This window comes from Hemitrygon akajei, chromosome 2 (genome assembly GCF_048418815.1).
Source record: "Hemitrygon akajei chromosome 2, sHemAka1.3, whole genome shotgun sequence".
Taxonomy (NCBI): Eukaryota; Metazoa; Chordata; class Chondrichthyes; order Myliobatiformes; family Dasyatidae; genus Hemitrygon; species Hemitrygon akajei.
The window spans coordinates 45,848,631-45,873,983 of NC_133125.1; the positions used below are offsets into that span (position 1 = coordinate 45,848,631).

General features: G+C 39.3%; 1 protein-coding gene across 10 annotated transcripts in view; it reads right to left on the minus strand.

Moving 5' to 3' along the window:
• Window positions 1-25,353, minus strand: part of sema4d (sema domain, immunoglobulin domain (Ig), transmembrane domain (TM) and short cytoplasmic domain, (semaphorin) 4D) — a 192,114-nt gene that overhangs the window by 20,747 nt on the left and 146,014 nt on the right. For 8 of the 10 annotated variants that reach the window (XM_073071802.1, XM_073071760.1, XM_073071769.1 and 5 more), the window contains 8 exons: window positions 24,057-24,208; window positions 20,988-21,163; window positions 16,099-16,255; window positions 15,404-15,626; window positions 13,234-13,346; window positions 10,601-10,770; window positions 9,239-9,291; window positions 2,999-5,428 (listed from right to left, as the gene is read on the minus strand). In XM_073071802.1, the coding sequence (XP_072927903.1) occupies window positions 4,494-5,428; window positions 9,239-9,291; window positions 10,601-10,770; window positions 13,234-13,346; window positions 15,404-15,626; window positions 16,099-16,255; window positions 20,988-21,163; window positions 24,057-24,208 (1,979 nt within the window). In that variant the 3' untranslated portion in view covers window positions 2,999-4,493. Of the gene's footprint in view, window positions 1-2,757; window positions 2,872-2,998; window positions 5,429-9,238; window positions 9,292-10,600; window positions 10,771-13,233; window positions 13,347-15,403; window positions 15,627-16,098; window positions 16,256-20,987; window positions 21,164-24,056; window positions 24,209-25,353 lie in introns of those variants that run through there. The other 2 variants (XM_073071826.1, XM_073071834.1) reach the window with 2 other exon arrangements.

Sequence of the window (25,353 nt, forward strand, 5' to 3'; positions counted from 1 at the left end):
ATCTTCTGACATTTCAAAAATGCAGTGCTCGGAATTGCTCACTGTACTGCAGGTGTGCTCTAAGCAGGGTTTTTCCTAGTTTCTCCGCTACCTAGAAAGTGTTCTCAGAAAAGAGATATTCACGTATTTGCCTATACTGAAATCAGCTTTACAGATTTTATTGATACAGCTACATTTAATCAATTACATTTGTAATATTGTGTTGTCATCTCTACTGCTTACACTGTCACAATTTTAGCCTTCTATCCTATCACTGTGTAGGAGTTTTGTTGCTTAACTTTTTAGTGACTTAACTCTGTGACTAAACAATGATACCTGAATCATAAATGGCTACCATTTAATTCCCTGTTCAAATAACTGCATGGAAACTAAGCTGGCTTCCTGGATATGAAGAATTCACTGGAAGTCATGCAAATTTTCCAATGTAGTCTGAACCCTCCACAGAATTAGGAACATGCCTATCTTATCTCATTCCTCGAACAGCAATAAATCGACACAAAAGCACAATAGTTTTGAAACATATTTAATGATAGTAGACTCAGAACCTAAATACATCTAAAACAAAAACATGGGTCGCTGCTATTCAGTGAAGATCACTTACCTTTTTAGCCTTTTGGAATGTTCATCAGGAATAAAGCTCAGGCCCTGATACAGGATAATGAAGTTCACCACACACATTATTTGGATATTCGGCAACAACTCACTTCAAAACCATAGGCAATTTCTACCTATAGCAGAGAATCAATCTCCATTCTTAGATACTGCTGTAGATATGCAGCTGTCATATTTCAGTGATCCATTTGTACCAAGTCACCATCTCCAAAACAGCTACATAAGCTTGTTCTTTGTAGTGTATTTACCTTTGAAGTAGTGTTCTTATAAAAAAAACATCCAGTTTTTTTTACAGGCTATTTAGCTGTAGGTTGCTTTTCAGGTGAACAATCAATGTATATGCTTTGTTAAATAAGTGCAGATGTATTTTCTGTGGATATAATAAATACCCTTGCAGGAACAGTACCAGTCAAATGTTGGCATACACTTCCAAAGATCTGTGATGTAAGAAAATACCTGATTCACGAAACACAATTAGATACATATTGACCACCAAGGTAGTCAACAAAAAGTTTGGTTAGAAATATCTCTAACTGGTTTCCCATCCTGCCCCTACATGAAATACTCCATTCCAGAAAGTAACCAACGGCATCCTCTGTGACTGTGATGTATGATCCATTCCTCCTGAGGGAAGTCTGCATCCTTCAACATAATCAACTACACCACCCTCCTCTAACATTCTGTTATGCAGAACAGGCCTCAACTTATTCCCAACCATTTGGTCACAACCAAAGAATCGCCTGGAATAATTCTTTTCTCTGTGCTGCAGATGTCACTCCAGGACTCTGAGAATCCGTTGTTTGTCCTTTTTCTGTTTCTCTACCACATGCTCATCTCAAAATCATGATTATAATCTCAATTTTACCACTGTCATTCTACACTTGCTGAATAAGAAGTTGCTTCCATTAAATGCAGAGAAAACCAAAGCAATTGCCATTGGAACCTGTCACAAATCCCATCCCTTTTGCACACTTGTGCCTGAAGCTGAAACAGTTAACAGCAAACATAGCACCCTGGATATTCCCGAGACAAACTTCCAACCTAGGTGGTTACCAAGACCAGCTCTCCCAACGTGGTAACACATTTTGCACCATAAATGATGTCTCATCATATATGATACTGAAATCTATGCCAATCTGCCATTTCCACCCTCCACAATCTTGAGTTCATCCTAAACTCCATTCCCACTTTCAAACCAAGTCCCCTGAATACTGCTCCATGTTAGTTGGAAGATTAACATTGTCTCTTGATTAGACAATGTTTTAATTTTAAAGTTCTAGCCCATTTCCCCCCATAGCTTCCATCATTTTCTTCCCTCAACACCTATTTATTTTCTCATTCTAAGAGAACTGGAGGAGGAGAACTGGCCTTTCTCCAATTCTCTTGCACCGATCCCATCTTAGTCATAGCACGACTAGTTGCCTGGGTTTATATTACTGCAAGTCCTCTGGACCTCCTTTTGTCCTTCCAAGGCCTTTGGATATCTTTCTATCTCCCTAGGTGCTGTATCATCATTCATTTCATTGAACTGGAGGAGATGAGATTTTAATGACAGCATTTCAAGGTCACTATCTCTGATGCTGTTTCATTCCAGACATATTTAAGCTAACTAAATCTAAACTCCCTGAGATGACAAATTTCTAGATGACTAGTGCAATCCTCCAAAGTTCCAACTCAGGAACGTTACCTTCCTGCTCCTGCATTTTCCATATAATTAACACAAACCAGACAAGACATAGTATTTTGTGTCATTACACCACTCATGTACATTATTGGATTTATACTCACAAAGTACAATGAATTTTTGCATTTTGAAATTTATTGCAGAATTTGGTTAAAAAATCTATTTCAAAATGACCACTATACAAACATTACCACATTTCACCAAGTGAAAGACAAAGAACTAGGAAAATCATTCCAAATACTTAATAAAACTCTTTACATTACTGTACAGAAAATCCAACAAATGCAGGAAATGGCTCATGATTTTCAATATATCATAAATGTTACATTTGCATTTGCTGTTATTATGTTTAGCCCTCTTCCTTAGAAGGGAGAATGAAAGCAATCTGCAACACTGAACAGGTTAATTTGGCCTCTCTTTACCCCTCATCTAATATACAAATGTACATTCCTGTTACTCACCAATCGCTTGACAGAAGAGATGAACAGATCCAGGGCTACAAACAGTGTTTGTCTGATCGCTGAGCAGCGGTGGCAATAGCTGGACAACTGCACTGGACCGTTCATGAGAAGACCCTTCAGATAGGGTAAAAGCAAGGGTAGGTGGTGGATCATGCCCAGCAGGTGGAGGTGGGACCAAGAGGAGTAAAAGGTAAAACAGGAGAAGCTGTGAGACAGAAAAGGTACAAAGCGAACAGAGTTCCAAAGATATAAATACTACAAAGAAGATCAGTCGTGCGGTACAGGATAATAGATAAATGGATTGTGTCAGACAGGAGTAGTGGCACTTAAGGGCTTCATTAATTTTGGATTGCACAGCAGGTCGAGAACTAGAACACCCAAGTGCACGTGCTCACGCAGACACACACGCACACACAGCTCAGTCAAATGTTATTTTTGTAAATGGTGACAGTATCTTTGCAGCCCTCAATTCATGTTTACAATTACAAAAATAGAATGTTTTATACACAATTCTTTTTACACCACTAAATGTAGTACATGGAACAACTTTCCTACACTAACCCAAAATAAAAATGCAAAAATTTGTTTGCTGAATAAAATTTCAAAAGGAATATCATTTTGTATATATACACATGCACAGCAGCAGTAAAGATCCCAGAAAATGAAATGCTTACTATTTATATATATATATATCTATATATATATAAACTTAAAATACAAGTGTCTCGTGCTGCCATCCAACAGGAGATTAGAAAGCTGGTTAGTTGCGCCCAGTGCTCTAATTTTCTATAGCAGTTCAGTAGCTTTACTAAAACACTCCAGTATCTGTAGCAGCAAAACATAATTGCCGTGCATTTCTGTTGGTCCTCTCAGTCCACCAGATTGGTCCTTTCAAAGTCCAGCGCCAAGAACCAACAACTTTGCAAAAGATGCATCTGGCTGGTAATTTTTATGTTTTTGTCCGTGTATATTATTTGATTCATACTATACCAGTTAGGAATGCCGTTTCTGCAGCAATGCATCCATATTGGTCACAATATTCAGTTAAATAATAATAATCATCCACAGGTAAGGACAGCCTTTTCAACTAGGCCCTGTACTACAGCCATGGCTCAGTAAAAGCACTTTAACAATGCATTTTTCCCCTTTCCGAAATCCATTTCTTCTTTAAGTCAAAGGCCTGGAGACCCCATGCTTCACTGTACCACAAATACATCATTTAAAGTTAGACACGAACACAAAGTCTTTCCTCTATTTTCATCAGGAGGCAAGTTAAAGAAAGCCCACAAATCTACGATTCACTGTCTGATCCCTGAGGAGTACAAGGTTAGCAGAAACAAAGGCATCAACCTACATTAGATACAGCAATAAGCTATAAATATCTCTACAGAATATTATTCAAATTACAGTGCAATGCAAAATATTACATATACAGTGTATGCAAAAGAGATTCAAGCTCCAATTTGGACAGTACTTTGAGATTTACCAATCTGATAAATGAATAATTTCCAATTTGGAATGTACTACAAATTACCTAGAAAATGAAAACATTAATTCTAATCAGACTACTGAATATAATGCAGGTTGAATACAAGAGAGTGATTTTCACTTATAACATCATTTTCAAAGGTTTCTTCTAATCTAAAACAAATTTTTAATACAGCATTTCATGATCTATATTGTTTCTTAACAACTTCCTATTCTTCCATTTTAAGCTGTACACATACGACCAACTGCTAGCAAAGACTCTGTGCTTCCTCATCAATGTATTTAATGTCTGCATCTTTCTCTGGATCAACAGATATGATGGAGCAATTTTCCTGAATTTGCTTTAGCTCTTGGGGCTTCTCTGTATTAGAAATCTTCCCATTCCCACAGTCTGATTCAGTTTCACAACCCTTGTCCCCAGTTGCAATCTGCTCACTACCTTGATTATCTCCGTTCATTTTCACAGCCTGTTGTTTCACAAGCTCCTCAGAAACATTATCATAATCAAATTTTGGTTTCTTCCCATTACCAACTTTATACAAGCAAAGTTTCAGGCAAGGCCCTGGCAAATACCTCATGTAACAATTGTAAGTAACTAGCATTAGGAATAGAAGCACAATTACCACAAAGAAAAACAAGAGAATACTATTAGTTCCTTCAGACTCAGCAACCCTTCTGACAATATTAGTTTCAATTTCAATTTCATTATTAGTTATAGGCATAAGCACGGAGGTTGAGGATGTGCCAGCTGAACTCTGGAACTCTGCTGAAGTGGAAACCTCTGTTTGCTTCCGGGTTGTGACTGTGTGAGCAGACCTCCTTTCTTTATCTGTGCTCGTCATAGACGTTGCTGATTTACCTTCCGTCTGAGGACGCAGCGTAGTTGGAGCTGCAGTTATCACGTTGGACGAACCCTCAATGATCAGAGAATACCTTTGCACTAGCTGCTCATAGTCATCTCCCATTACAGCTTCCACGGTCCAGCAATCATAGACACCAGAATCAGCTTCAGTAAGATGGAAAATCAGCAGGTTGTTTTGATAAACTCGATATTTTGAACTCTTATTGATGGGTCTGTTATTTAACTTCCACGTAACTTTAGCCAGTCTGGATGCAGATAAGCACTTCAATTCAGTCAATCCTCCTTTTTCCACTACACGCTCTTCAGACGACACAGGTTCCACTATGAAATAAAAGATAAAACATAGTCTTTTCCCTTATCCTTTGAAAACATTGCCAGATAAAAGACACAAGACTCACACACAATCAACTGCGCAGGGTACATTATATTCAATTGTTTCCTTAGGAACACAAATGAAGAATGCTGATTTATTTTTAAATGACATTGTCTGTATTGCTATTATATTGTACTAGTAAACTCATTTATTTCTAGGAATATGCTACTTCAATGGCTTGGCTTGGTAAGACGAGGAAGCACATTAAGTGTTTTAAACTTTTATACATATAACTGACTTTAGAAATTTGGGGGTAGAAACATTTATAAAAAGCATTTGATTATGACAAATACTCACCGAGAGACAGGTTATACATATTAACCAAGTGTGCTTCCCCCCACCAAAGGGTTTAATGACTCATTACCATGCACAAAAGACCCAGAATGTTTATTAATCCAGTAAAATGGCACAAGATTTCCAAAATGAAAAGATTTTTAAAAATAAAAATTGCCTGCTGGATTACCTGAGATCTCATTCTACTGGATGAGATTATATTTGTTGACTTCCGTTCCCCTTTAGCTCGTCAAAAATGTACCATCCTACTGTAGTTGTAATTAGTCCCTTGTTAAGAAACCTCTCAATTTAAAATTCCAAAATTAAAACTGAAAAAAAAAATTGGCTGGGTTGAGTTGTTCTCCAAATTTGGCAACTTACTTGCGAACAATTCGTCGTCATATGAGGAGACATCATCAGTTAATTGTTAATTGTACTTGGTTATTATATACACATCAATCAGCTGATTGGTTGTCATTTGAAGGCCTGTCATTCGGAGAACACACCGCAATGATCAGCACACAGATTGGAGAACACCTCAACCCACCCATCAACCACTCAAGCTACACATTTTCCAAATTATTTCCAGATTAAAAAATTATAAAAACAAATCACTCAAAAATAGTCAGTATGGATTTGTTAAGGGCAGGCCACTTCTGACCAACTTGATGGAATTAGGTGAGGGGAAAGAATGGCAGAGCAGGTGGGGTCAATGTGGGCAGCGTCTTACATGTGTCTACATAAATTTCTCTTGACAAGGCTGGTGAAGACTGCCGTCCTACAATCTTCATGTCTGCTGTATGTGTTAATAACTTACATAAACATAGCGGTCACGATAAATTATCTTGCAAATAATACAAAAACTGGCAGTATGATTGAAAAGGAAAACTTCAGTTTGGCCAGCTGGTTGGAAAAGTTGTAAGTGCAACTTAAGCCAAGTGAACTACAAAGCAAGGGAATACATAATTAGTGGGAAGATATGGATAAGTGTGGGAAAACAAGGAACGCGGTTTTATGCTCACAGATAGTTGACATCACCATGTTGCAGCTAGCCGAGCTGCTATCTCTCAGTGTCAGACACTTTATAGTTCGTTTAATCTTGCCACAGCTGTTGTCTGCGTAGAGTTTGCACACTCTCACTGTGACCATGATGGTTTCCCTAGCTACTGCAATTTCCTCCTACATTTCAAAGACATGCAGATCAGTCATTGTAAAGTTCCCTTTGTGTGTAGGTGAATGGTAGAATCTGGGAGATGTGGGGAGATAAAATGGGATTGGTGGGAATGGATGGCTGATGGCCAGTACAGACTTGGTGGGTTGAAGGGACTGGCAGTTTTTTTTAAAAGGATAGCAGGACAGGTATGCCAAGTGATTAAAAAGGCTTCTGTAAAGTTTTTACTTGTTTAATAAAGACAGAATATACAAGAAGGAAAGTTAAAGAATTACAGCCATGTTTGCTGGGCCACAACTGATTGTGTAGAGTTCTGGTCACATTACAGAAAAGATAATGACTACATAGAAAGGGATGCAGGTGAGATTCACAGTGATGCTGCCAGTAAAGGAACTTTGAAATTAAGAGAAAAAATTGGACAGGCTGACTTAGCTTTATTTCAAAAAGAGAAGCTGAGACTCAACTGTGGGCAATGAATTTTGAGAACTTGAAAGAAATTTCAAAGATCACATTAATCTAAAAGGTCTAAAATGAGAGGACTCAAATTTAAACTATTTGGCTAAAAGGTCAGAGGGAGATATGGAAGCCATTTTTCATTCAGAAAATGACAGGTGTCTGGAAGTCACTGCTTTGAAGGGAAGACAGAAATGCTCACCAAATTTAAGTATCCTCGACTTGAACTTTAAGAGTCATGGGGACTATGAATCAAGTGTTGGAGGGTGGGAATCTTTGTTTCTGACATGGACTTCATGGGCTGAATGATTTCTTTTGTAAATTTTCTATGATTCCTCCATGACTTTTCTCACTCTCTGATCTTCTAGAGCCCAACTACCCTCTTGGAAATTTTCATTTCCTAAATTCAAGACACTCTACCTCAAGAATTTAATTCCCCCACAGCAGGAATACCCAAAGCACCAAGCTCTGAGGTATCTCTAAGAAGCCCTCTGCTTCTGTAAGACATCCTCCCTTCAAAGTTTTTGTCATCTCACCCAGTATCTCCACTGTACCTCATTAAGTTTACTTTTACAGTACCCGAGGGAAATGCCTTGATGCGTTGGGCTACATATATTAAATGATGCTATATAAATATACACTTTAGGCAATAACTGTCTTCTATAATCAGCAGATTTGAAGCTCCCATGCCATCCAGTGTCCTCATGTATTTGAGAATTGTTCTACACAAACCAACAGTTAAGAGATTTAATAATGTTGAAGAGCTCTTCACAGTTACTGCTCTCTTCACCACTCATACATCTTAGACTCCAAGCAGCTCTGGATATAATCAGCACGTGAAAGTCAGTCAAACTTGGATTAGAATCACAATTCATTAACAATTTCGTGATCAGTGATGAAAGTACTAGAACTAACTATACACGTCTGCTGTTTGCCAAATCACTGACAAATACTGCTTTAAGAATGTGCAATTTTAGATGGATTAATTATCATAATCTAATACACAGGTTGTATACTTGAACACTTGAAAATGCTTACTATCAAACAATTCTGTCTGTATATTTTGTCTATACTAGAAGCCACATACACATTTCAGTTCAAAATGTGCCTTGGTTTAAATTCTTCTTCAAAGCAGTTTTACCATTGGATCTGTTTTATGATTCAGAGATGACCTGCTTTTTTTTTTAAAGAAAAAGAGAGTTTTGGATTAAAATTGAATGCAGTTTTAAATTTCCAATTCACTAGAAGTCAAATATTCTCATTTGCCTAAACTCCATCTTAAGGTACACCAGATGTGACCAGGTGGACAATTCACTCCGGTCTTCACTAGTGATCAATCTGAAACTGACCACTGGAAGGAACAGGCTGCTCCAATATCAGTCAACTTCCAATTTTTACTTCCTGTGATCAAAGTATCCAGTCAGCTGGGGCAGGCTTTAGAATGCAGTGTGGGAGTTCTGGGTGGAAAAAGACATGCCACAAACTGAAGCTCGAGGGTGGTTTGGCATTTCAGTTTCCCAAGTTCCTCTTCATTACTTAAATATGATTTTCATTTCTAGTGCTTCTCCATAATTTATTATGTTTATGGCAGTGAATGCAGATGGGAAGTATAAGGAAATCTACTTTCTGAATGCATAAACACGTAAACTAACTAATTTCTTATTAATGACTATTACAAGCTCAACTAATTAAGATTAATCCATCATCTATCAGATCTGGATTTCCAGAGTATTAAACTGTTAATGAAAAGCACACCTTCTTTCTGCAACAGATTGACATACAGATTACCTCCTGACACGCAGTGCTACTGAGAGATAAATAATACGCAGCTCACAATGCGAATCAGCATTTGTTCACTTACCATCTTTGGTTCTGCACAGAGCTGCATTTCCATTCAGAAACTGCAACAAACCACTGTGGAAGAAAAACACTAGTCAAACACTGTATGCAACAATATATAACATTTAAAACAATCACCATTTAAAAACATTTTCAGAAGAAGTACTCTGCATCTATAAAAATAAAAGCCTATCATCCAGTTAAAACTGCTATGTTAAAACTGTCAGACATTCACCTAAACTTCACAATTATACTGAACAAATAAACATGACTATTTTCATAACACCTCTGAACTTTAACTAGGTAGGATCAAGTTTATTCAATTATGGGTTATTAATAAGCTGTGAGGCTTATGGACAGCCAAGTATTAAGCTTCAGGTAATCACTCTTAACAATAGTGGTTCAAGATGAAAACATTAAATAGAAGATTATTGATAATTGACTTGCTCATCAATAAATAATGGCATGGATTTTTTTTTCAGATCCACCAGTAAGGGCAGTAAAGATCTTAATTTGCCCTCAAAACTCCTGTTGTGGGCCTGAATCAACATTTTCTTCTGATCGAAGAGATGAAGAAATTATTGCCTGAGCTTTGGCTAAATCAATGTTCACATGAAAATAATGCATAATATCTAAGAGTCCACTTAAATGCACATTGGAAATTTTAGAGGACATTTCCACTGTACTAGTTTGCTGTTATCTTTGGAGTTGGCAGCTAGACTTGAAATTTTGCCTTGACCTGGGAAATTTTAATTGCTCCTGAAAACTTTTGAGGGTTTAGATGCTAGACAAAACTCCACACTATTTGATGATGACAGGGAAATCTCACTGATTTTCTGAATGGATTCCATATAGCAGAGTGAAAAATGATATGGTGGATGATTATAAACTGGAGTCAAAAATTTAAGGCGGCAAGATAAAACATTACGTTCATTTTGAAATTTGTTTTTGTTGATGATTTCTCAAGGGTCAAAGCAAGTTTCTATGAAGCAGTTCAACATCAAATGTGCTTGCAGCCTTCGAAGTTAAAGAACAAGCCCCACATGGATAATGGCTAATATCCATTTATTAAAATACCAGCTGGCATAAATATCACAGGAAACCAAACTTCGTTTAGCATCAACAATAATAATAGCTTCTAAAAAGAGTACAATTCATCCTGAGAGAAGAATCTTAAATAATTATTCAAGAGTATTTTTGATAAATGAAGTAATTACATTTTGAGTAAATACTAGAAAGCCATAATGCAAAAATCAAACTACAATAGCTTATTGATCTTTTTGTATTTGGCTTCAAAGCAAGACCACAATAAAGATCACACCAACTAGTATACATTTGGAAATCACAAGTCACTTAAATCTTATTTTTCATTTAATACACATACTTATGGCCTTTGCTGTTGGTAATCGAGGTGCAGCGTTTACTCTGCGGATTCCATGCGCAATAAGGATCCCTTGCCAAAATGCAATCTGTGCAGGTTTTGTATTTTTCACAGAAAGCAACAGGAACTTGAACAACTCCCGAATGAGACCCTGCATAGATATACCTTCTGTCCTAAAAGTAGGAAGTTTAAGAATCAATTCATGTGAATAAACAAACTAAAAGATGTCTTTTTTTTTGCTGCAATGATGCAATGGATGAAGGTGCTATGGAATATTAACCTAGCTAAAAATCAAAAATACTTCACTGAAATTCAGTGTTCTGTGCTGGATACATTTTAATCTGCCATTAGCTTGGAACCTTAAGTTTAAATTACAGTTATCCCTGAAATGAATTGAACTATCAGTAGATAGAACTGAAACACGGCACTTATTGCCACTACTTCCACCTAATCAACCATCTCTCCAACTTCTTTTGATTATCCTTCCATTTAGTCGTATTAAAATTAATTGTGTTTTAATGGCCCAATGGAACTCTATTGAATGAAACAACATCCTCCCGTCAAATAATCCAGTTTGTTGCTTCTGTTATGATACCAGCCCCCTCCTTTGTGAGAATTGCAAGAGCCCTAGTGAAAGGGGGGTCAATGACCCGAGAGAGAGAGCGAGAGAGAGAGAGACAGGCCGAATGGACACAGGAAATGGAAAGACAGCGACGTGCTGGATACCGCATTCCACTGGGACAAAAGCTGGAGACTGTGGCATTGTTCTCAGGAGACACCTGGGAACTGCAGACGTGCCAACTCGCAGGGACATTGTAAAGCCCTCGGGCAAAGTGGGCTGGTTGAGAGAGAGATTGCATCACCTGCAACCTGATTGACACCTGAGATCCTGTGAGGCAGTATAAAGAAGGGTCTGAAAGAGGACGACCCTCAGACGCACCAAGGAGACACCGAGAAGCACGATACCGCTTCCCGTGGGAATGGGAAGCCATTTTGAAGTAAGCCACGTGCGTTAAATTCCGAATGCGGAGTTTGTGGCTAGAACCAACGGAAGATCGCTTTTAACTAACAACGGGGAAGATCGCTCCCCTGATTCCACGGATGTTTTGGGCAAGTTTTTCCGTTTATCTCTCTCTCTCTCCAACACGTGAAACCAAAAGGGAAAAGCCTGCAGACTTCAGAGTGACTCTTTATATTTCCAATTGGACTCAGTATTATACCCTAGACAACGAAAGAGCTTATTTCTGAGTGATTATTAATGTACCTGCGGTTTAGATTGAGTATTGACGCATGTTATCTGAATGTTTGTATTAACCTTAATTTTTGTGCCCCTTTATTAATAAAACTTTTGAAAATAGTACCATTGGACTTCAACTGACATATCTATCTTTGCTGGTAAGTGAAACCAGTTACTGGTTTCATAACACTTCCCAAATCTATATTTTAAAACTACATAAATATGTATATTGCGTTTACTAACCTAACAACAAAATAAAAATCAGTATTTTAAATTTCTTGTTTTGTGCAAGAAAATCTTTAAAACACCTTTATCATAAGGCCAGCTCTGGGAGCATAATCAGAGAAAATCTGACAGTCATTAGGATAAGTACTCCAATGCACGATCAGAAAGATAGAAATAAAATGCATCTTAAAAAGTGCAGAAAGATAAAGGTTAACAAATATTAATTAGCTGAAGTCAAAGGCATAAATAAATGGAAAAGCAAAGGAAATCAAGGACATTATAGGTCAGAGTAAGGAAGCAGAATTACCTCAAGTTATGTTTTAAGACTTCGATATGTTTGAGCTGGCAAGCAATTTAAAAAAATAATCAGAACCCCAATGTTTAATTTCCTTTCAGGAAACACCTGCATTATAGCTGTTAGGGTTATTGAAATTCACCCTTACAGAATTCACAAATCACTACTCAAAAATTTGAGCTGTGGAATAAAAACCACTCACAGAAATTGTTTAAAAGGTAAACAAAACAATGCAATTATTTTCCATTTCTTGATGCATGAACAGATAATGTGGCTTTGTAATAGAAAATTGTGACGAACTCATCTTCTAAGATCACACCACCACCTCCCCAACCACCCCCCCTTGCCATTTCATGTACTTTGGCCGGGTCTAAATGTGAAGTTACAACTTTTACAGTGCTAATCAGAATCAGATTTATTATTGATTTCTATGACATGAAATTTGTTGTCTTGCAGCAGCAGTAAGTGCAAACATATAAATTTACTGTAAATTACAGGAATAGTACAAAAACAAAGTTGCTTCTGTTGCAACAGTCATTGTCTTAATTTACAAAAGAAAGAACTTAACTAATTTTTTATATTTTTGCAAATTTTCAGGTTAATGAGGAAGTCTTTCTTCCTCTTGGTTTTAGAGAAACTAAGGACTTACTTATTGGATTGAGGTTTTTTCTTCATAATGAAAATTTAAATACTGAAATATTAACTGTTGGCAGCAACAATTCAATTTGCATTAATAACTCATGAGCTTTGTTACATGCTTTTTTTTAATGAACTTTGTGGAATCAAAATGACAAACTGATAGTGATGGTTCCGGTGTCAGAATATTTTTTTACTTTTACAATTATTTGGAGACAAACATTAAATATAGTTTACAATTACCTGCTTGGACAAAACTAATGTCTGTACAGGCTCAGAAACTGGAAAAATGCGTACTTCTTCAATTATATGCATTTCATTATCGAAGTTAACTGCTTTATGCAGCAATCCTTTATCTGAAACAGAAGAATATACACTTTAACCAACGATCAAAATACCTTTTACAATTTGACCATAAGAAAGAGACACAGGAATACGCTGCTCAACCCTTCCAGCCTGCTCCATCGTTCCATAATCCTCTTCTGGCTTTACAATTCTCTTTCTCAAACAATGGAACATTTTATACACTTGTGCAAATTTAATGGTGTACATTATAACAAATTAAGATGAACGAAAGGTAGACTTGGAAAGTAATACTCTCCTTTGCCGCTGGCATACAAAAAAAACTCTCTCCTAACCAATAAAGACCTCAGCTAACTCCAATACAAGAGAGTGCGGATACAGGAACCTGCAGAGAAATACAAAATGTAAACTTTATCCAATCCAGACGAAGGATCTCAACTGGAAATGTTGACTATTTCCTTCTACAAAATGCTGCCTAACCTACTGAGTTCCACAAGCAATTTGTTGTTTCTTTGCTCCAAAATAGTACTTCAGTGGGCAAATGTTGAATGTATAAAGTCTTCTCCAGAACTCTACACAATCCCCAAATAGCTTGAAATCAAATAGTGACCAGACCCAAAACTACAAACCCATCAAGTGGTAAGTGGCTTACTTATCTCACTCCTCGTTCCTTATGCCATAATTTAGGAAAACTTCTGTGTTTAAAACAAAGAATCAGCAGGGTCTGTAAACTCTCCAATATACAGTCCATCTCACAATTCACAATAATAGATTATGTGGTAATACATAAATAAAAATCACATTTTAATAAACTTTTTAGGCTCCCTTCCACATCTATTCTTTCTACCGTTTTTACTACTGTAGCATTAACTTTACAGAACTTTGCCTCGATATTCCAGATGTTTTTTTGTTGTTCAGACTCCAATCTATACTTTTCCTTCTGCTTGAAGCCAAAACAAGGGTGACCCGATTTATTTATTTTAGTTAGAGATACAACACAGAATAGGCCCTTCTGATCACAGCACCCTAGCAACACCTTACAACCCTGATTTAAACCTAAACGAATCATGGGACCATTTACAATGACCAATTAACCTACCTGCTAGGTCTTTGGACTGTAGGAGGAAACTGGAGCACCGTGGAAATCCCACGCACTCTACAACAAGGACATACAGAGAACGCCGGTGTTGAACTTTCCCCTTTTCACATGGGGAAAAGTCTCCGGCAGTCTATTCAATCTATACCTCTTAGCATCTTGTACACTTCTATCGAGTCATCTCTTACCCTCTTCGCAAAAGAGAAAAGCCCTAGCTTGCTCAACCTTTTAGCGCTCGTATCCAAGAAAGAATGTGCTGGCAGCATTGGAGAGGGTACGGAAGAGGTTTGTGAAAATAAGCCTGAGAATGAAAGGGAGCATTTGAAAGCTCTGTACTCCCTGGAGTTTAGAAGAATGAAGGGAAACATAACAAATATTGAAAAGCCTAAACGGAGCAGATTTGCAAAGGTTGTTTCCAATAGCTGACGAGTCTTGAACCAGAGAGCACAGCCTCAGAATAGATGAGGAAGAATCTCTTTAGGCAGAAGGTGGTGAATCTGTACCACAGACAGCCGTGGAGGCCAAGTCATTCTGTATATTAAAAGCGGAGTTCAATGATTTGTAATAAGAAAGGCTGCAAAATATTCATAGCCTATTCACTGGGGTAAGTATTTTGCATGCTGCGTGCGAGTGCGTGTGATTTTCTTTGACTTTCCAGCAGATTTGAGCTTTGAGATTTGAGCTCATTGCATGAGCTGCCCTCTGACTGCAATGAGTGGCACAGGCAGAATCAAGACCAGTGGACACTGACAATGCAAAACTTAGTGACAAGGATTCTTCTGGCAGAACTTGGTGAATTAGCAAGACAGTCAGAGAAACAGGCCCTTCTGCCCACTGTGTTGGTTTCATCCACCAATTTACACTATTCTTTACACACAGTGAACTGCAGATCATTAGGCCTCTAACTTCTTTTCAACCTATGTTAAATTAAAAAAGAATGAACATGGTTGAGCTATACCTAGGGAATTCTACTATGAATGAAAATAATGGTTATTTAAATATTACTAAACTCACCTGTGCCAAGAAACATGACATCATATAGTTGGTTATCAAGTGCTCCAACTCTGTCCACAACAATCTGTATATAGTTGACATTTTTCTTGACTAATTTAGGGGCATTTCCAATGGGTTTAACTGCATCTGCCATCAGAGGGTGATCCTTAACAAACTGGAGAGTTTTGTCTGGCAGCATGAGAGTGTTACTGAAATTCAAAGCTCTCGCCTCATTGTTAATGCACTGGAAAGAGGGGGAAAAAATAAATTGCACGATGAAAACAACATTCCAACATCAGCAACTTCCATCCTTAACTAAAGGATCAAACAAGAAATTGCTTTGTGGAGGAAGAACTGGTTAACAATCTCTACAGATGAAGTGGCAAAAGATATATTGGTTTTCAAATTAGTACATTTCATGGTTCTGGTATTCCAGAATTTCTGGTGTACACATTTAAAAAATGATGGTAAGATAGCAAAGCATCCTATTATACCTCTGCACAATATCAGGAATTGTTCATACTGCTGACTTCCTTAGCTCAAGGACAACAGTGTCTACAAACATATTTAAAATATTGACAATGGTAAACTTAGATTTGTAATTTTAAAGCCGTGTAACCTTATTTTGTTTCTCCATGGTTTGAGTACAACAGTAAAACACAATAGCTTAATGTAAGTAGCCGGCAGACAACTGCTTCCATTCGCAACTTACTTACCGAGCCAGGACGTGGCAATGGAATTGGTCCTCCAAATCTGACCCATTTCACATGGGACTGATCAAAGGTGGCACTTTGCATGAACTTCCCTGTAGAGAAAATGTCCTCCACTTTGGACATGTTAAAACTGCAAACCGCTGACATTTCCAAATTACTCCTAATAAAAGCACAAAATAAGTATATTACAAGATTGTAGCGAGAATGTACATTATAGTTTTGAGATGCGGCTATCATACTTCTGATCCACGAAGGCAAATCGAAAGTCAGACGTCAATTGGTGTCACATATAGACATGGTGTAGAAGGTGTCTTTTGGAACGATGGGCTTTGAGAACAGAAGTTTAGATGTAAACTTCTGTACAAGACGTTGGTGAAACTGCTCTAATATTGTGTGCAGTACAGCTTTGGTCATACTGCAAAGGGAAGAATGCAGGGGAGATTTACAAAGATTTTATCAGAACTAATGAGACTGAGATATGGAGAGAGATTAAGCACATCAAGACCTTCCTCACCCCCCACCCCCCTCCACAGTGCAGAAGATTGAAGGGTGAACTTAGAGGTGTATAAAATTATGAGGAGTACGGATAGGGTAAATGTGCCTAACCTTTATCCCCCAGGATTGGTGAATTGAGAACTACTCGGCATAGATTTAAGGTGAGAAGGGAGAGATTTAATAGGATCCTGGGGGCAACTTATTATCAAGGACCCTCACCATCCAGGGCATGCCCTTTTACCATTACTACTATCAGGGATGAGCTACATGAGCTTGAAGACACACACACATTCAGCTTCTCCCCTTCCACCAGGTTTCTGAACAGCCCATGAACCATTTCGAAAACAAGAGAAAATTTGCAGATGCTTGAATTCAAAGGACTCCTGATGAAGAATCCCAGCCCGAAACGTCGACTGTTTATTCGTTTCCAAAGATGCTGCTCGGCCTGCAGAGTTCCTTCAGCATTTTGTGCGTATTATTAACTACTTTGACTCTTTCTGCACTATTTAGCTATTTTTCAGTTTTTATTGTCATCCACAGCAGCTTTTTTATATTTTATTAATACTAGTGTTTATTAATTAAACACTATCTCAGCACTACCACTGACCCAGAGAGACCTACTAGTCAACGCTGGGTGAACCTACTGATATATCAAGTAAAGACCAATGGACAACACCAAAAGATAAAGGGGAAGATCTTTTGTTGCCATGGAATCACTGGCTAGTTGCCTCTATTGCAATTATTTTTTTAACATGGCTCCCTGTGCAGTCCAGCACCTGTACCCAGCACTTCAGTCTTAGCACAGAACTCGCACAAATACAGAAGCCAATGAACAATCGTGCTTTCCCCTGCTGCCTCCCCTATCACCCCAAATACTCGGGGTGTTAAAGCAGACAGGGCAACTGAGTGTTTCTGAATGACTCTGACATACTTTCAGAAACACCGGGCACTCAAAAAGATGATTCACCTAAAAAACTGAAAAATATGAATGTTTATATTTAAAACAGTGAACATTAAAGCAATGAGCCCTCTGACCCACAATGCCGTGCCAACCTAGATGTTCAATCCAACCCTTCCATCCCACACAGCCCATAAACCCCCCCATTTTTCTTACATCCACGTGACTATCTAAGAGTCTTTCCAACTCCCCAGTTGTATCAGCCTCTAACACCAACCACAGCAGCATGTTCCAGGCACACACCACTGTGTGAAAACAAAGTCTTATCTTTGGCATCTCCCCCCACCCCCCCAGTCACCTGAAAAATACTCTGAAATTGGACTCTGCCAAAAAATGCTGGCTGCCCCACTCTATCTATTGCCTTTCATGGCCTTATGCACTTCGATCAAGTTGCCTCTCATCCTCCATTGAGCCAAAGAGAAAAGCCTAGAAAACCTTTTCTCATGAGTACTGTGTTCAGTTCTGGTCACCTCACTACAGGAAGGATATGGACACTATAGAGAGAGTGCAGAGGAGATTTACAAGGACGTTGCCTGGATTGGAGGGTGTACCTTATGAGAATAGGTTGAGTGAACTTGGCCTTTTCTCCTTGGAGCGACAGAGGATGAGAGGTGACCTGATAGAGGTGTATAAGATAGAGGAGTAGACTCTCACATGGTGGATTGGATAGTGGACTACTTGACAGATAGACCTCAGTATGTGCGGTTGGGAGACTGTAGGTCTGACACGGTGGTCAGCAGCACAGGGGCGCCGCAGGGAACCGTACTCTCTCCGGTCCTATTCACCCTGTACACATCAGACTTCCAATATAACCCAGAGTCCTGCCATGTGCAGAAGTTCGCTGATGACACGGCCATAGTGGGGTGTGTCAGGAATGGACAGGAAGAGGAGTATAGGAAACTGATACAGGACTTTGTGATATGGTGCAACTCAAACTACCTGCGTCTCAATATCACCAAGACCAAGGAGATGGTGGTGGACTTTAGGAGATCTAGGCCTCATATGGAGCCAGTGATCATTAATGGAGAATGTGTGGAGCAGGTTAAGACCTACAAGTATCTGGGAGTACAGTTAGACGAGAAGCTAGACTGGACTGCCAACACAGATGCCTTGTGCAGGAAGGCACAGAGTCGACTGTACTTCCTAAGAAGGTTGGCGTCATTCAATGTCTGTAGTGAGATGCTGAAGATTTTCTATAGGTCAGTTGTGGAGAGTGCCCTCTTCTTTGTGGTGGCGTGTTGGGGAGGAAGCATTAAGAAGAGGGACGCCTCACGTCTTAATAAGCTGGTAAGGAAGGCGGGCTCTGTCGTGGGCAAAGTACTGGAGGGTTTAACATCGGTAGCTGAGCGAAGGGCGCTGAGTAGGCTACGGTCAATTATGGATAACTCTGAACATCCTCTACATAGCACCATCCAGAGACAGAGAAGCAGTTTCAGCGACAGGTTACTATCGATGCAATGCTCCTCAGACAGGATGAAGAGGTCAATACTCCCCAATGCCATTAGGCTTTACAATTCTACCGCCAGGACTTAAGAACTTTTTAAAAGCTATTATTAATGCTTTTTGAGATAGTGATTTAGATGCATATCATATTTTTTTTTACTGAGTTAAGTATTGTATGTAATTAGTTTTGCTACAACAAGTGTATGGGACATTGGAAAAAAAAGTTGAATTTCCCCATGGGGATGAATAAAGTATCTATCTATCTATCTATCATAAGATCATGAGGGGCATTGATCGTGTGGATAGCCAGAGGCTTTTCCCCCAGAATTGAAACAGCTAACATGAGGGGGGCATAGTTCTAAGGTGCTTGGAAACAGGTACCGAGGGGATGTCAGGGGTAAGTTTTTCACAGGGAGTGGTGCGTGCGTGGAATGCACTGCCTGCAGCGGTGGTGGAACCAGATACAATAGGGTCTTTTAAGAGTTTCTTAGATAGGTACATGGAGCTTAGAAAAATAGAGGGCTATGTGCTAGGGATATTCTAGGCAGTTTCTAGAGTAGGTTACACGGTCGGCACAACATTGTGGGCCGAAGGGCCTGTAATGTGCTGTAAATTTCTATGCTCTATGTTCATAACACACTTTCTCAACTACTGTCATCATTAAAGCTTCCACATCTTTCCTATGATGAAGCAACCAGAAATGAACAAAATACTTAAGGCGTGGTCTAGCCAGACTTTGTTGCACTGCAACACTTCATGGCTCTTGAACTCAATCCCCCGGATTAATTAAGACCAGCACCCCAGTTTCTTAATCACCCTATCAACTTGAATGCCAATTTTTTGGGATCCATAGATGTGGATCCTAAAGATTAATCTGTTCTTCCACAATGCTAAGATCCTGCCATTGATCTTGATTGATCTTCCAAAGTACATCACTTCAAACTTTTCTAGATTGAACTCCATCTGCCACTTCCTCACCCAATTCTGTATCCTTTCTACCCTGTTGTACCTACAAGCTTCCACAACAGCTCCAACTTTTGTGTTATCTTCAGACTTACTAACCTACCCTTCCACTTCCTCATCCAAACTATTTATGAACATCACATAGAGCAGGGATCCCTGCGAACCATCACTGGTCACTAACATCCTGGCAGTATATGCTCTATCTATCACCCTCTGCCTTCTGTGGACAGGCTAATTCTGAATCCACACACACTCGATGTCGCATGATGTCACGGATGAGCCAACCATGAGGAACCTTGTCAAATGCCTAAAATAAAATCAACACCCACCACATTCACCATTTCATAATTTGTTTTTGTCACCTCCTCAAAAAACTCATGAGGCATGACCCTCCTCTCACAAAGCTATGATGACTGTTCTTAATAAGATCATGTTTCTCCAAATACTTATAATTCCTGTCCCTCTCCAATAGTTTGCCATCACTGACATAAAACAGACTGATCTATAATTCCCAAGATTATCCATATGCTCTTTAAAGAATGAAACAACATATGCCGACCTGCATTCCTCTGACACCACTCCTAGCAAGTGAGATCATCATAAATGCCACAGCAAATTTTCCCCTTACTTCCCATAGTAAACTGAAGTATATCCTGTCTGGTCCCGAGGACTTATCTACCCCAGTATCTTGTCTCTTTCCCAGCAGCCTTTATCTGGATGGACACTACCATGTCTATGCATTTTAACCTGGTGCAGGGTCAGAAGTCCAGCTACTCAACCTGTGGAAAACTACTTCGCCTATTAAACTTTAAGTTGTCCTTTGAAACAGCATAAGACTGGGAGTGGAGGGGCAGGAAAAGAAGAGATACACAGCTGGCAATGGAAGGGCAGAGGGTACCATGACCGACGCATGTCAGCTCAACATATCAGAACTTCTGTGGGAAAAGCTGGCCATTACCAAGTAACACTTTCAAAATGTACATATATAAACTTCTTATACTAAAAAGCAAGGCAACAAAATATAGCTACGTACCACTGTGATGTAAATACACCATAAAACACGGTCTCATTCCAATGCGAAGTCTTCAAAACAAAAGCATCCTGAATGACATTGAAGACAAACTGTGACTCAGGAAGAGAGCAAACTAGCCTAGCTTTGAGAAATGACGTCCATCTTTTCTGCAGGATTCTTGATCCTCCTTGGTCACCCTGAATGTTATTAAATTGGATATCAGTATTTAAGTTCATTGCACATTTCCAATAGATTCATAACACATGTAGATATCCAATAACTGTTAAAGACCCTGCCTAAATAAAATCAAAAACAAAGCCGAACAGAAAGCAAAAGAATTCAAATTCAGATGATGACAGTCTTCCTTACATGACTGTAGAGGCAATCTGATTTATAAACAACATTGACCATATTTAGTTTCTTGACTTTCTCTCGTATAATTAATGATGGTTTACAGAAGACATCACCACCCTTTAGTTCACACAACTGGGCACCACAGGCAAATCTGTTGTCTTCACTATAATTAATTGCAGCCATTAAACTGCCAGCCATGGTTACCTAACACTTCAAGAATTTCAGAGATCAATATTGAGCTCAAAGAACACATTCTTACAACAGTAACCAAACCAAACACAGCATGATCAACTCAAAACAAACTAACACAGCATTTTCTGTCAAGATACCAGTGAGGCCCAATTTTCCCCGAAGCTTCCCATTATGGCAGGCACAAAGTCAGATGATTAAATCCAGTATCTGTTATACAAGGCACGAAATACTCATCAAGTTACCAGTGAAATTACTCTGTGCAGCTTGAAGTTGCATTTTCTGCAGATTGACACTAAATTCACAACTGAAAATTGTATAATTTTCAATACAACAATACAATCAGTGTTAATTACTACCAAAAGAAACTAAAAGCAAAGTATTAATATTTATACTGACGTTTTAATTTGTCCCTGGAGATTTTACAGATAAAATTAAACTCTCAAGACTTTTAGTCCCCCCAATCTAATCTTTCTTTCCCAGTTTCTCTCTCTCACTCACAGTGAAATCATCCACTGTAATTCAGTTTGTGCTGTTCAGCTCATCCTACCAATACCTAGTCGGATTAGAGATACACGGCCCGGAGACACATTGGACGGTGTAGTGAATGCATTAGTATACAAAGTGTGTAACACGCTGTAAGGTTTCACTGCTAATGTAATGGCCTCTCTGTAATGTTTCACTGCTAAGGCTAAGTTAATGTAATGGCTTCTCTGCAATGTTCTACTGCTAAGGTAATGGCTTCTCTGTAGAGGCAATGTTTGGGTTATGACTAGAGATAACAGGACATGTTAGCTAATGAGCAGGATGTTGTTCTTTCTTGTGTGTCTGGGGGCAGGGATTTTGCAGTCTTTTGTTGGGGAGCGATGAAGAGAGAGAGAGAGAGAGGATGCTAACGGAGACATGGTGACTGTCAGACGGAGTGGACTGAGGAGCACGGGTCCAAGGGTCGGCTACGCTTGGAGGAGGTAAACGGGAACAAATGGACTACACCGTGAGCTCCAACGTTTGTGCATTACACTGTTTCATGAGAATGGGCCCTTTTTTTCGTTTCTTTACTAACCATATAGTCAAATTAAGAATTATAACGCTCAATCGTTTAATCACATATTGAGTACTGTTTGTTATTTTGTGGTACTGAGTTGTAACAAGGAACACATTGTGCAGCACCCACCCAAACAAGGTTTCTTAAGTTTGGCCAGGCTGGAGGGTATCATCCCCTCGATTAAGCTGCTAGCCGAACCGTGGGCTACAAGTGACATATCGAATGCTGGGTGACATTCACAGAGTAGAAATAAACTATTTAAGATAGCATCAGTGAATTATAGATCATAGAATCTATAAATCTGCTTATGACACCATTGTTGACAGAATTTCAGACGGCAGAATTACAGTAACAAGACAGGCCAAAACACATAAGAGCAAACTTAGGCCACTCAGCCAATCGAGTCTGCTCTGATATTTGATCATGGCTGACTTATTTTCTCCCTCAAACCCATTTTATCGCCTCCTCCCCATAACCTATAACGCCCTTACTAATCAAGAAGCTATCAACCTCTGCTTTAAATGTGCCCATATTTACCCCATACCAATATAGATTGGCTGGATAAGCGGTGTCGAAACAATAACCTTGCACTCAACATCAGCAGGACGAAGGAATTGATTGTGGACTTCAGGAAGAGAAGTCTACAGAAACAGCGCCAGACCTCATTAAGGAATCAGCAGTTGAAACAATTAGCAGCTTCAAGTTCTTGAGCATCAACATCTCAGTGGATCTATCAGGGAACCAGCACACTGATGCAACCACGACGAAGGCATGCCAGCAGCTGTACTTCATTAGGAGTTTGAAGAGATTTGGTATGTCAGCAAGGCCTCTAGCGAATTTCTACAGATGACATCACCACCTGCTATGAAGGCTCCAATGCACAGTACCGAAAGAAGCTGCAAGGAATTGTAGACTCCCAGCTCCATCAGAAGCACAACACCCTCCAGCATCTTGAGAAGCCGCGCCTCAAGAAGGTTGCATCCATCATTAAGGACCATCACTGTCCGGGATGTGCTCTCTTCTTGATGAAAGGTCTTGGCCCGAAATCTTGACTGCTTATTCATTTCCACAGATGCTGCCTCACCTGCTGAGTAAGTCCCTCCTACATTTTGTGTGTGTGTGTTGCTCTGGATTTCCAGCATCTGCATGATCTCTGATGGTTATGCCCTCTTCTCGTTATTACCATTGGGAAGTAGGTACAGGAACCAGAAGAAGCACACTCACCATTTTAGGAACAGCTTCTTTGCCTCTGCTGTCATCATTTCTGAACGGTCCATGACCACTACCTTGCTACTCCTCATTTGTACTATTCATTACTTTTTGTAATTTATAGTAACTTCTATGTCTCGCACTTTACTGCTGCCACAAATCAATAAAGTTCATGACATATGTCAATGATAATAAACCTGATTTAATCAAAACAATAGATTTGCAAGGATTGTTTTTACTTGATCTAAATATTAGCATTTATTAACATTAATAAAGCATTTGTCAGATCTTACCTTGCACACTCGAGCTATTCTTGGCACTAGAATTCGGCTGTAGAATTCATATTCAATAGACACTTCAGTGAAGAAAAAATAGACCTTATCATCATCACTGTCCAAATTAGCTCCACTCTTCCTTATCACATCAGAGTAGACAAAACTTGGTTCTGTGGAAAAGCAACACACAGATTCTTGACAATAGAAATACTGGGAACATTTTGAATATTCCAGGATAAATAATTATCAGAGGAAACACAAATCTGCACACTTATCCCAATATTCCCAGGAATTATTGTGTATGCATTCTTTTTTTTTTGTAGTAGCAGAGCGTCTGGCATGGAAAGAAATACATCTGAGAAATTGGCAGATCCCCCATCAACCATTGTGAAATCCACATTACACAACTTTTAAGAACATTAACACCTCAAGTCAAAAGAAGTTAGATAATCAACTACAAATTAGGAACCTCAAAATCTTCTAAGAGGCCCTGTTAAAGATCAACCTGCTAAAACCACACACTTTAGAGAAGTGGAGATGGAGCTATGATGGTGCGAGAGGTCAGCTTCTTCGAGCTCATCTATGGAAACAGCTTAATTTCTACCTTTAATGTCTTTTTTCCCCTTTCCAAGGTGGATGGGGTTCTGTCACTGCCGTTGATCTGCAGCTGCACTCAAACTGCAATTCTTTACGGCAATGGTTCCCACTCCCAGGGCTCAACGGCTGGCCACTTGTCATTATTGCAAGGGTGTAGCCTGGAAGACAAGCTTGCCTCTGAGGTGCTGAGGCCTTGCAGACCTATGGACAAGCCGATTCCGTCAGAGGTCTCTGTACTTGGCAAATCGCCATTTCACTCTCTCGATGGCGGGGAGACTTTGCTGCTGACTCAAGTCTGAGAACTTGGGAGAAAAAATGCGACACGGCAGACTTCAACTTCATAATTAGCAAGTTTAAAAAAAAAATTTGTTAGTATCCCCTCTCGCTGTGCGACACCTCTCTGCCTCTTATTAGGGAGGGAGGAAGAGAGCCTGTGCCATGCCAAATTGTCGGGTGAACGATGAGTTTTTGCTGTACTGCAGGTCATGGTCTCTCTTGGGGGCTTTGCTATTGCTTGCCTGCTGGGTGGAGGGTATTGATACTTTTTGCTGTAGGAAGAGGGGGAGAGGGAGGAGGAGAACTGATGCTTGCTGCTGCTTGTGCATGGGAGGGGGACTTGGGCTTCTAATGTTTTTACTGTCCCTCATTCTTCAGTGTACCTTCTGTTTTCATGGATGTCTGCAAAGACCAAGCATTTCTGGTTGTATATTGTATACAT